We start from the raw sequence: 12,049 nt of genomic DNA, 5'->3' as shown, positions 1-12,049 counted from the left end.
ATGTGTTCACAAGCATCCCAAGGTCCATGCAGAGGAGTTGTGTGGCAGTTGTCAACGCACATGGTGGCCATACACGCTACTGAACTTGTGATTCTCGTGCTTGGGACTTATGATTTAAACTGTTGATGTTATTACCGAATACCGTAGGTGCTTGGAACAAATTATGGTTACCACCGTTAATGAAAATCCTTCTTTGGACATTAATGATTAAAAATTACCTTCTCTGATACATTTGTCCGTTGTATATCATATATGAGATTACTTTTAAAAATGTGAAGTATTTAATTTGACAACTAACTGGGGCCACCGCAAGAGAGATATGGAATCCCTTTATGTACAGAATTGAGCATTTGATGTAAAACATATTTTGACAACTATCGGTTATGGTGAAATGTGGTATAAGCAAGAGTGGGATATTAGTCATTTAACCTTAATTAAACAGAGAATTATAGATCATGCCTTGCAGTTAATTTGAAGTCATTTGACAAGTTCTTCGAAAAGTATCATGTATAATTATCTTTGGACGTCTATCCCTTCTGTGTACATAAAATATTTTCTTCATACAATATGCTCTAGAAACTGGAAGGTATCAGCATATACTAATGTTCAAGAGGGAAAAGGCATAACTTGTCCCAGTGACATTGAAGGAGAATTTCAGTTTGTACTCAAGTGTCCAGTTTATGCTGATATAGGAAAATGTAGAGCAAACAATATTGTTTGGACTACCCTTCAGTCTTTAAAAATGTAAAATTATTTAGCTTTCAGGTTTTTAAGCAGCAATGTCACCTTGGTAAAATGTTTTGATGATGAATTATTGTGGAAAGTTACACCTTAAATTTGTTCTGGTATTGACAGATTCCACTGTATTTTTCTGATGGCTGTAGTCTCTGATGTCATGTGTTTTTGATGAATATGTTATTTTATGTTTTCTCATTATTACAATTGATGATTTTTTTTTCAGATATTAATCATCGTATTCTTAGATTTAAGAACTACATGATTGCCATGGTGAACAAGTCAGTTCTTCCCCTGAAGTTCCACGTCCCTCTGCTGGGAGAAAGGTATGTTACCTTAATACATTAGTGTCATATGTTACCCTTTGCAAAGATTCTATATATGATACAACATTAGGACTCCTACTTGTTATCCCCCGCCACGAAGTGGAAGGGGGATATAGGAATGGGTACTGTCTGTCCTTCCGTCTGTCCTTCCATCCGTCAGATTTCATTTCCGGTGCAGATCTTGAAAACTGTACCATATTTCTTCACCAAACTTGGCACATAGATAGATCTAGTGGTGAACTGGTGCCTTTTGATAGTTTGGGATTTTAAAAAAAGTTATTTTTCGAGTTTCCATGGCAATGACTTTGACTTCGACTGAAAATGTCGGTAGTCCTCGTTTCCGAAGCAGATCTTTAAAATCATACCATATTTCTTCACCAAACTTGGCACATAGATAGGTCTAGTGGTGAACTGGTGCCTTTTGATAGTTTGGGATTTAAAAAAAAATATATTTTCGAGTTTCCATGGCAACAACTTTGACTTCGACTGAAAATTGTGGTAGTCCTCGTTTCCGGAGCAGATCTTGAAAACCGTACCATATTTCTTCACCAAACTTGGCACATAATGTCATCTCGCAGTATTGAATACCTTTCCCTTCTCGCTGGTAAGTTCTGCATTGCTTGTGTGTATGTTCCTCCAAAAGTGTCATGGACACGGTTGTTGCATTCACTGACTAACTTCATGCCGAAACACAACTCATTATAAATACAACAGTGTAACTGATCTTAAACCTACTCAACTGTATAAAAACTGCCTCCTATACTGCATGTATTCTTGTCAACCATACTCTGTACTTCACTTGCTTGATATCGTTGTTAGAACCTACACCGAAAAAATCGCTCCTAATTGTAATAAAGAAGTTTTTCTTCCATATGACTCATCCTTACTCATTACAAATACAGTTACATATTCTATCATAAACTGCAGATAGCAAAACAACACCTGTAATAACTTTTTTTAGTGCTTCAATTGGGCTATTTACAAAAAGGCCCAGTGAACATAGTTCACAGGAGCTAATGCATTGCACACAACAGGACATGTCATATTGGTGGGGGATATGAGTATTTCATGCTTGTTGATAACTAAGTTAATATTTTAAAACTCTCGCCAAAATGAAATTCAAGTGGCCATGCAAATTCACACTTCCTAATACATGTAAAATTGGCTGTAACTTTACCTATTATTTTGATGAATAAAAGATTATTTTAATTTGAAACATGTTTTTTATTGTTGTTGTTTTTTGCTACCTATACAATATGCAGTATTAAGTTTATTCTTCAGTTCATCCACATCTTTTGCTTCAGTTTTGTATCTACTGCATGAAATTGCAGCTTGATAGCTAATTTAGAAATGGACGTTTCTAAATGTCCTATGTCTGTAAGAATCACTATGCGCATTAATATTCTTTTGATTAAACTTCTCACTGCTGTTAAACAAAATCATTGTTTCCTGCAATAGATCACAAAACATTGTATATGACAATTTGTGGTATCACAACCAGTCAAATAGCTAAAAACTCCTTAAAATACACATGATGGAACATTCACCTGTCAACATTCAACTTCTGATTTCTTTTCTTGGTAGAGGTTCAGTCACTAACTTGAAAATATGATGTACATTGTAAATCCTTTCCTTTTGAATTTCCTTTCAAATCGACAGGCGTCGCCATGTTTACTCGTCTTCTACACAAGGAACCCATATTGTGCTGGATAAGACAAAATAAACAAGAGTTACTGTATATCTCCGTCTATAAAGTGACCCCTCCCCACCCATTCAAGCCTTCAAAATTTATGCTAATTTATATACCCTGCTAAAAAAGCAATCAGTATGAAGCACGGCAACGCCACATACACAATCCCTACTTTGGCAATAGAAATGTGTTTGTCTTCCGCAAAACAAAACAACTGGATTGGGTGCTGTTGGAGTCGACTCCTTGGGGTCAAGTCCTGCTCTGATGTCAGGAGGCCCAAGATCGCTTGCTGGGAACAGGTGAAGTTGGATTCGATCCCACCTGTCCCTGGGTACAGAGGATGTCTTGATCGCTTTGGAAGAGACCCCCAATGAATTGGATACAGAATGAAGGAGTTCTGACTTCCATAGGTTGATTAGCCATCCTATTTGGTGTAGGAGGCGTTGCGTCAAGTCCCTGTGACGAAGTAGCATGGCCTTGTCCTTGTGGTTCAGGAGTCAGTCGTCTTTATACCCCTCGAACTCGACACACCTCATGTGAGGGAACGATGATATCATGTTGGTGATACATGTAATTAGCCACGGGGCCGAAGAAATTCCAAATGTGAGGACCGTCCATTAATACTAGTGGACTCCCATGAAGATGAATTAGAGAAATTTCCTGGTCATCCTGAAGTAAGGTGGATGCGCCAGGTAACACTTGTTGAAGGTGGCGAGATTGTGAATCGTTAGGAATTGGTCTGAGCCAATTGGTCTGAAGAGAAACCTAGTGTTATGGCTGGGGAGTGTACATTCTCTATGGTCTATTTGGCCAGTAGCGTCTCGTTGTTTGAGCATAGTAGCTGCTTTTGAGTAGAGGGGTAGGTGTCCGCTATGGGTGAGAACATGAGAGGTGGTCGTCTATCAGTGTGAGCCTGTACCCGTGGCGGAGGATGTTGGTGATGTAAGGGTCCCCCTGGAATTCCCAATTCTGACAAAATCTGCATAGTCTTCCACCTACAGGGGTGTCAACAACTTGAACGACTAGGGTTGGGAGGTCCCAGTCGTGAGTGTCTGTCGCTTCACTTTTGGTTCCTGTGATCACCGCTCCCTCCCCTGGATTGGTCTCGTCCCTGGTACGAGCTAGAGGGCGTGCCTTTTCCTCTGGATTTACCCAGAAAGGATGCCGCAGGTTCTGGCCATGAGGCTGCAGTGATTTATGCCTGGGCTGATAGATGCTGGACTTCGTTGGCTTGAAGGAGGCAGACTAAGACACATGGTGAAAGCTGAGACCCTTGCTTGTGTCTTTGAAACTTGGCCATTGAACAACGAGGTGGACGACCATGGCTGCCAGAGGAGGTCCTTCTTGAACTCTGGGTCCCAGTGAGACAGGGCGAGGTAATTGAAATGACATGTAGTAGTTATCTCGCATGTGTGTCCTCATGTGCTCCATTTGTCACTGAATATCAGTTCTGACAAGTGACCGTTTTTGTTGACACTGTATACTGTTGACTACTTTTCAAGGTGAGCTACAATGATGGGGCACTTTTTTATTGTTTATGTGTTAGAGGTACTTTGACATAACTTTGTTAACATGGTTAAGGAAGCTACAGGCATTGGACTTTCTGTTTGAAACTTGTACTCCATAGTTAATGTCAAGTGAGACCAAACTTCTGATATCAATAATCAAATTTCTGTGAGTAGCCTATGCTATATTTTCATTGTTACACTTAATTCGCACTTGGGTCATCATATTTGGTTTATGAATATGCTGGATATATTGCCCTTTGGAATGTTCCTGAAATACTTGAAACTGATATAGAAGGTCAAATTCATTCTCACCTCACCCTACAGGCTATTTGCCATTCAAAAGCACACTTGCATGTTGACCTCATTTGCATCCCAGGACGGAAGGTTCAGTTTTGACCTTGTTTGAGGTGTCATTGATAGATACTACTGTTGTTGTATAAGATGGAAAACTAACAATTTTTAAACTAATTCTATCTCACACTATGCATTCCTCTTTACTTTTTGATCATGGCATGCAAACGTTCTAGAAAGAAGTTTCCAGCTTAAAACAATCCCAACTCTACCATCACTGAGTTCATGGGTCATGCACCACCGCAATCCCGTGGTGGTTCATTCTCTTTCTTATCGCCTGGCTGAAAGGATGTTCTTAGAACCGAGAATACATTTGCTCTTAATCTACCTTTTACAACCGCTCCAAGTTACCTACTTAATGAAGCTAGCCAATGGAGCTGTCACAGCCTCTCTGTGAAGTATGTAGGCGACTTTATTCTCCTCACAACCCCCATTCTGATGGTCGTGCTTGTCATGGTGTCTGTGCTACGGATTATAGATATCAGAAATGTTGTAAACTTTATTAAAGAAAAGTGGTAAGGAATGCTGACCACTGGAGTTCTACTACTTCATGGCAATGCCTCTTCTCACACCTCTTGACTTGCAAAGGCTGCTGTGCGACAATGTGGGTTCTTAGAGCTTCCAGGCCCTCCATACCCGCAAGACCTGGCACCAAGTGCTTTCCACCTTTCAACACGATGACCTCAAAGCTGCCTTGAATGGGTATTTCAGGGTGGCTTTAGAAAACTTTGTCCTAACTGAAATTGAAAAGCTTCACTATCGATATGAGAAGTGTATTGCAAGATTATATTGAAAAATAAAATTAAAAACACTTTCACAATTGTTGGTTTTGTTTGTTTGGTGTAGAACTTTTTGACCAGAACTTATAGTAGTGATGCATGGGATGTGTTGGGTGAGTTGTTAGTTTCAAGCTGGAAACTTGGTTCTATGACATTTCCATGCCAATTTTCAACATGTGTGTCAGAACCAGACTTGGCCATGTATTTTTTAATGCTATTCCCATGTAGATACTGGTGCCATAACATTTGCATATATGTGTCAGGTACTTACCTTAGAGTTTATCTTTTGTGAAACAATTATCAAGGAAGAGGTGTATTTTGATTATTCATTTGTTTTGACAGCACGTTTTTGAGCACTGGCCTGAAATATAACCTGGAATTTATCCTGTTCTGTAAGTATTACTTTTTTTAATGTTTTATTGATGGTACCAATATATACTGAGCCGCATAAGAAGCGTACCATGGATAGATATATGAGAAACCTTATTTGTCCAAACACTGTAAACATACTTTGAGACATATTAAAAAGATGAAACTTGGCAAAACTGATCATCAAGGCTGAAATTAAAGTGTCAAATGTTCTTAAAGTGAAACACAACACTAGTCTCTCAGAAAATGGTATCACAAGTCAGTATCTCGTGTGTCTGCCATGTGCATTGATGACTGCCGTGCAACATCAAGACATGGATGAGGAGGTTGATGAAGGCCATAGGCACTTGAGCCCACACCCTGAGGAACGACTGACGCAGTACAGCTGCAGTTGTCAGCCTTGGTCGGACATCATTCAGCCGTCTTTGAATCTCGTCCCACAGGTGCTCATTGGGATTTAAATTGGGACTGAGGGCAGGCCACTGCATGGTTCTGATGCCATTCTGCTGGAGGAAGTCTCTTGTTGCTCTCGCAGTGTGGGCACTCGCGTTATCATGCTGAAACTCGTGGTTGCGGCGACGTGCCAAATGAGGTATGGCGTGTCATCTCAAGATTTGATCAATGTACCGAGCTGCAGTGACACCATTGCCTCTCCCTGGACCGATGTTCTGGAAGACCACAGGGCCAACCCTCTGTGCAAGACCAATTCCACCCCACACCATGATGTGACCACACGAGTCTCTCTCAAAAACACAAGCATCCGAATAATGTTCCCCACAGCGTCGCCAGTCTCTCTCGCTGCCATCTGCTGTTGAGATACAGTAACAGCGCTTGTCTGAGAAGAGGACTCTTCTCCACTGCTGGTGGCGCGAATGCTGGTTCTGTGTTGCCCACTGAAGACGGTCCCGGCGATGACGTGGTGTCAGAATGGTTCTTCGGTGTGGCCTGTGACAGTGGAGGTGTCTACTCTTCAATCGTCCTCGCACGATGTCCGCACTAATGTGTCGCTGGTGTGTCCCCATGATCTGTCGAGCAGTTTCCCCAGCAGTAACAAAGCGATTTTGAAGATGCTGTCGCACAATCTGACAATCCTGACGTCGGGAAGTGACCCTTGGTCTTCCACTACGTTGTCGGTCAAAAGTAGTGTTGGTGGTCTGGTACTGTTGCTGGAGCCTGTATATGGTCCTTAAGTGGTCCTTACGTGGTCCTAAAATGCATCTGTCGAGCACTTTTGAGCAGTTTTCTGAGCCTGTATATGGTGGACTTGAAATGCATTGGCTACGGTTTGTCCAGCTTTCAATTGTCCAAGGGCTTTGTGTCGCTGATTTCTTGTCAATCTTGACAATGTTATCCGATCTATGTGGATTTTTATAGGGCAAGAAATGGGGTAACGCATGTGCAGTTCAATTTGCACGGAACTCATGTGCATCGGGTTACCAAGGCCGTTGCCGTGATGCGTTTGGGCGATCGATTTTATTGTCATCTGTTTTGGTTTTTTATCATCAAATTTCATTTTTCCGGACAAAGTATAAATGTTAAATTTTAGAAACTTTGACAAAATTACCCAGATGATTAAATGACAATTTTTTTTGCAATGTTACTTGGGGTGACGTTTCTTTTGTGGTTCAGTATATAATTATAATATATATTATATTTTATAATATCATTATTGATTATCCAATGTATTTTGTTGGGATAAATACCCTTGACCCATTCGCCACCATCGTCCTGAGAGCCTTATTTGAAACTCACAGGACTAGAAATAACAACCCAAACATATTACTCTTATGAATGTGAAAAGAAATAGTTTGGGATATGAGTGATATTGTTGCTGATGTCATTTCCCAAATGAAGGTGTTGTTGTGAATGTCCAGGGTATTTCTTATGATAATAGAATGTACATGTAATACACCGGATAATTGAGGGTGTTATGTTGTAAGAAAGAGAAATATTCATGCATGAGCTCCTATGCCATCAAAACATTTGCGTTATGATGGATGCATATCATTACAATCTATGCAAGTTAGATTTGCACAAATGAGTTAACTACAGAAAAACTGTAATAAACTCCAAGTGACTGTTGAAATTGATTCCTCATATCTATAGCTTGTTACTCACAAAATCTTGTCCGCCGTTTCGTATTTGTCAAAATGAACAAGCCTTGAACTGGACATTAGTCGTCAGAGATTCAAAGTCTTTCTTTCATTCCTTTAAGAATTCTTTATGTATGTTTTAACTAAATAACCCATAGGGGAGAAATTGTTCATGTGTGGACAGCTGATTGCTATTTCTGGCTTGTGTTACGAAACAATTACACACGTAATCCTAATATGTGTGTATAACACAATGTTTAGCATACAGTATACAAATACCGTTCAATTTGTTAATCATCATGTCTAGTGATGTGTTATTGCAAATTTCACATTGACCAAGTTGACAAGAAGCAAAACAAGCACACAAACTCCATGACCTTATTAAACAGTTGTGCAGTAAAACAGGGCACATGTAGAGGGAATTAACCACATGATATTTTGGATCGCGTTATTTCTATTGTTGCGACATTTCACTGCCAGGGTCATGTGTTCAAGGCGTGGAATATTTATTGATTTTTATTTTTTTCAAAAGTGAAATGTAACAGAAACTAACCTGTGCAGTGGACTTAATGATGATGGACCTGTACCTGAGAAACAATACTATTTTATTTAAGCCTTCTATTTAAATTTTCCAATTATCAGTGATCTTATGTCCTGTAACAATAATGTATCCTGTGCCAGCTAGGCTTGTCCACATGTCAGTTGTTTTAGCAATGCTTTCCTTGCTTAGGATCAACAGTAGTTCTGATTTTTTAACTTATCCTGCATTGCTACTTAATGCATTTACTGCTTGTTTTTGAGAGAGCTTGAAAGGGTTCTTGCTGAAGACGAAGTTGTTCCAACTGGTTGTGTGGCTAACCCTATCACAAAGCTCCCATGTAAACCTTGAAGTAGTGACATCACTAAGTCATAGCTACAAGAATCTTTCATATGATTTTTGTCATCGCAATAATATTTATTGCCTGGTGTGGTGTTTTTACTACAGTAATTTTCAGGTGCATTGTTGTTCCAATCTTGAATTCACCTCGTATTCACGTATTGTTGTGGCATGCGTTCTGTATTCTTTGTGTTGCTTGGCAGTGCAATTTATTGTCGCACCCTAGTGATATTATTATTAAACTGGTGTTTTTTTTGTGTTGCTTGCATTAACTTTTTATTCATAAACTTGGATAATGATAATAGCATATATGATCGGCAGGGACACATTTTGATTACAAATATTCTGTTATTGCAGATACATGCCCCGTTATAGCAAGTGTCACAGGAATAAGTCAGGGTGGGACCCGCACCCTTTATGTCTCAATTGCACCAACATCTGCTCCCAGACAGCTTGGTGCAAAGATGGTCTGCTCCTCTCTCCAACTGCTTTCTCCAAATACCTACAGATTTCAAGGAAAAAGCAGACTCAGGAGACTCTTTATTGAGAATGGCTTACACATCAGAACCCACCATCCCACTTCCTGCTACTACCTCTTCCCACTCCCATATCCCTCTGGCGTTCATCGCCATGCCTGTATCTTCGGCAGGGACGATCATAACCTCCTCCCCACATAATCATAATCATCCTGTTACTGTTGATGTGTCACTGGCGTGTCATCCACGCTCCCTGGCGTGGCACTCAGTAATTTGAGACCCTCTCTACGGGTATTGTCCCAGTTCACCACGGTGCCTCTCCAGCCGCCTCCAATGCCCTTCATGGATGAGTCTTGGTTTTCAAGCATCATGCAGTCAATGTTTCAACAACCTATGACTAGATACACAGCTTCTCCACAGCATCTAATACGCTCTTGGCCCCTCCAGCGCCTTGGACCTTGGTGGCGCCTCAATGACACACCCTTCATATTCCTTTGGCTCAGCCTCTCCTATTTCTTTGGACATTTCTGACATGGCTAACATTCTCTATGACGACCTCCACCTCATGACCGGTTCTAACCACTCTCCACCATCTGTGTTCCCGACAGTTGGCTGGCCTTTTTCGAAACAAAAATCTGCCACTCTATTAAGCCTCTCTTGATCATGGCCTCCACCTTGAGACCCATTCTTCAAGACTTGTCAGAGGACAATCCTAACTGGTTCGACAACCTGACCACAGTCATAGCGTACCAACAATGCCAGATTGACCATATGTGAGCCCATGTGCGCTGACTGAGAGATCTGCTTCGCCAACTCTGGTCCTCTTCTTCCCTCTTCAACAGCCAGGTCTCCACCACTTATACTTGTGTTTCCACCTATGCATGAGATGAGACTACCCACAAGGCCCTGTCACATGGTGACCGCAAGCCTAAGTATTGATACAACGAACGCTAGCGGCTGTTCAAGTCATCGAGACCCCTGTAGGTGGGAGTTTAGAGTGCTATTGGTGGAACTGGGACATCCTGGGAGACTTATGCGTCAGAAACATACTGACCGAGGGTCACCCATAGCAGTCACTTACCCCCATACACTACAGCGGCTACTGCGCTCAAACATCCTCACACTGCTGGCCAAAGAGGCCATAAAGATTGTACCCTCGCCGGCACTGACGCCAGGTTTCGACTCCCCGATACTCCTCGTCCCCAAAAAGGACTCTGGCCAAAATCAAATGATCCAACTTGGTGACTTTCATAAAGTGCTATCTGGAGCGTCTACCATACTTTTGGATGATCACTCTCAGGCTACTCAGATCCAAGACGACTTGATCAGCCTGGACATTCAGGACGTGTTCTTGCATGTACCTATCCACCCCAATGACAGGAAAATCCTCTGCTTCTTCTTCTAGGGTGTCCACTATCAATGGGCAGTCCTCCCTTTGGGAATTTCCTCGGCCCAGTGGCTATTCACACACATTATGAAACCGATAACCACCTACCTCCATCTTAGGAGTGTCCAGTTCGAGACATATTTATTGCCTCCTGAACCACCAGGACATGATCACGCTGATCCACCACAAGGACTTCACTCAGGGCTTGAAATCAGAGCTCATACCCTCGTACGATCTCAAGTTTACCGGAGGTTGCTTTCAAACTGATTGTGACCACCTCTCTGTACCCAGGGACAGGTAGCGTCGAATTCAATGCCATCTTCTCCCTGCACTCTCTGCCAATGGCAGGCGCTCCTGGGTCTCCTCATGTCAGCGGACATCCAGAGGACGGCTCCACCTCCGCCCTATCCAAGTGTTCCATGCTCCCTACAACAGGCGCCAGGACCAGTCCATCTCCATTGTCCTCCCAGACCACCTAAAGCCACATCCCAGATGATGGATGGTGGATTTGAATGTCTTAGATCTCACAGAGCACCAGATGGAGGGTCAAATTGCCAGGGGGCTGTGGTTTGCCACTCACAACAACAGCGGCATATCAACAACCTGGACCTAGAGGCGCTCATTCTGGCTCTGTCTCACTGTAAACAGATGCTTCAACACACCCGGATCACCATATGCTCCATGGAATGGTGCCTCAGCAACCAGGGAATGACTCACTCCTCCCTGATATGGCAGACATTCAGCCTATTCCAGCTGATCAATCAACTGGACCTGCAGTTTCAGATCCAACACATTCTAGGATGTTGCAACTCTCCAGTCCGGTCAGGGTAGCAACCACACAATGGAAACTCCGTCTGTCAACATTTCGGTGATCCCAACATAGACCTATTTGCCACCAGCCTGAACTGTGAGGCTCGGATGTTCATCTCACCAGTCCGGATCCGCAAGCCTGGGCAGTCGACGCCTTCAAAACGGTCCTTCAAAAGATCAGATTGACTCAGAGCCTCGATATGTCTTTGATAGCGTCTTGGTTCATGGACCTCAGAGAAATGTCCTCCACCAACCCCCTCAAACTCCAAGACTGGCCAAACCTGCTGATCCACCCTCACAGTCGACTACCACACCCTACGCCAGATAGGTTACATCTTCACACCTGGTTCATTTACAAAGAGCTTTAAGCGCCAAGGGCTACTCTACGCAGGCTGCGAAAGCAATCACCCTGGCGCACAGACCTTCCACCAGGGACCTCAAGGACGACAAGCTGCACTCCATCAAGAGTTTCAGAAAGGAGAAACACCAGAATCCTGGCCCTGCGGAATATCTATTATTCCTGCGCCACAATGCCATCTGAAGGGTTGTACTCTCATGAGTAATCTTGTGGCCCTTAACTCCATCCTGGGAGTTCCGGGAGATTGGAAAATAACCAAGGTTCTGGAACTCGAGGCAATGATCAGAAGG

At 42.4% G+C, this 12,049-nt stretch overlaps 1 protein-coding gene across 2 annotated transcripts in view; it reads left to right on the top strand.

Annotated features, from left to right (window-relative positions):
* Window positions 1-12,049, top strand: part of LOC139473358 (autophagy-related protein 9A-like) — a 314,783-nt gene that overhangs the window by 66,480 nt on the left and 236,254 nt on the right. For both annotated transcript variants that reach the window (XM_071255894.1, XM_071255893.1), the window contains 2 exons: window positions 962-1,061; window positions 5,732-5,781. In XM_071255894.1, the coding sequence (XP_071111995.1) occupies window positions 962-1,061; window positions 5,732-5,781 (150 nt within the window). The remainder of the gene's footprint in view (window positions 1-961; window positions 1,062-5,731; window positions 5,782-12,049) is intronic.

The sequence above is a fragment of the Haliotis cracherodii genome, unplaced genomic scaffold, assembly GCF_022045235.1.
Source record: "Haliotis cracherodii isolate W230 unplaced genomic scaffold, xgHalCrac1.p SCAF_28, whole genome shotgun sequence".
In the NCBI taxonomy this organism is placed as follows: Eukaryota; Metazoa; Mollusca; class Gastropoda; order Lepetellida; family Haliotidae; genus Haliotis; species Haliotis cracherodii.
The sequence above is the reverse complement of the archived record's forward strand: the minus strand, read 5'-3'. Positions and strand labels throughout refer to the sequence as shown.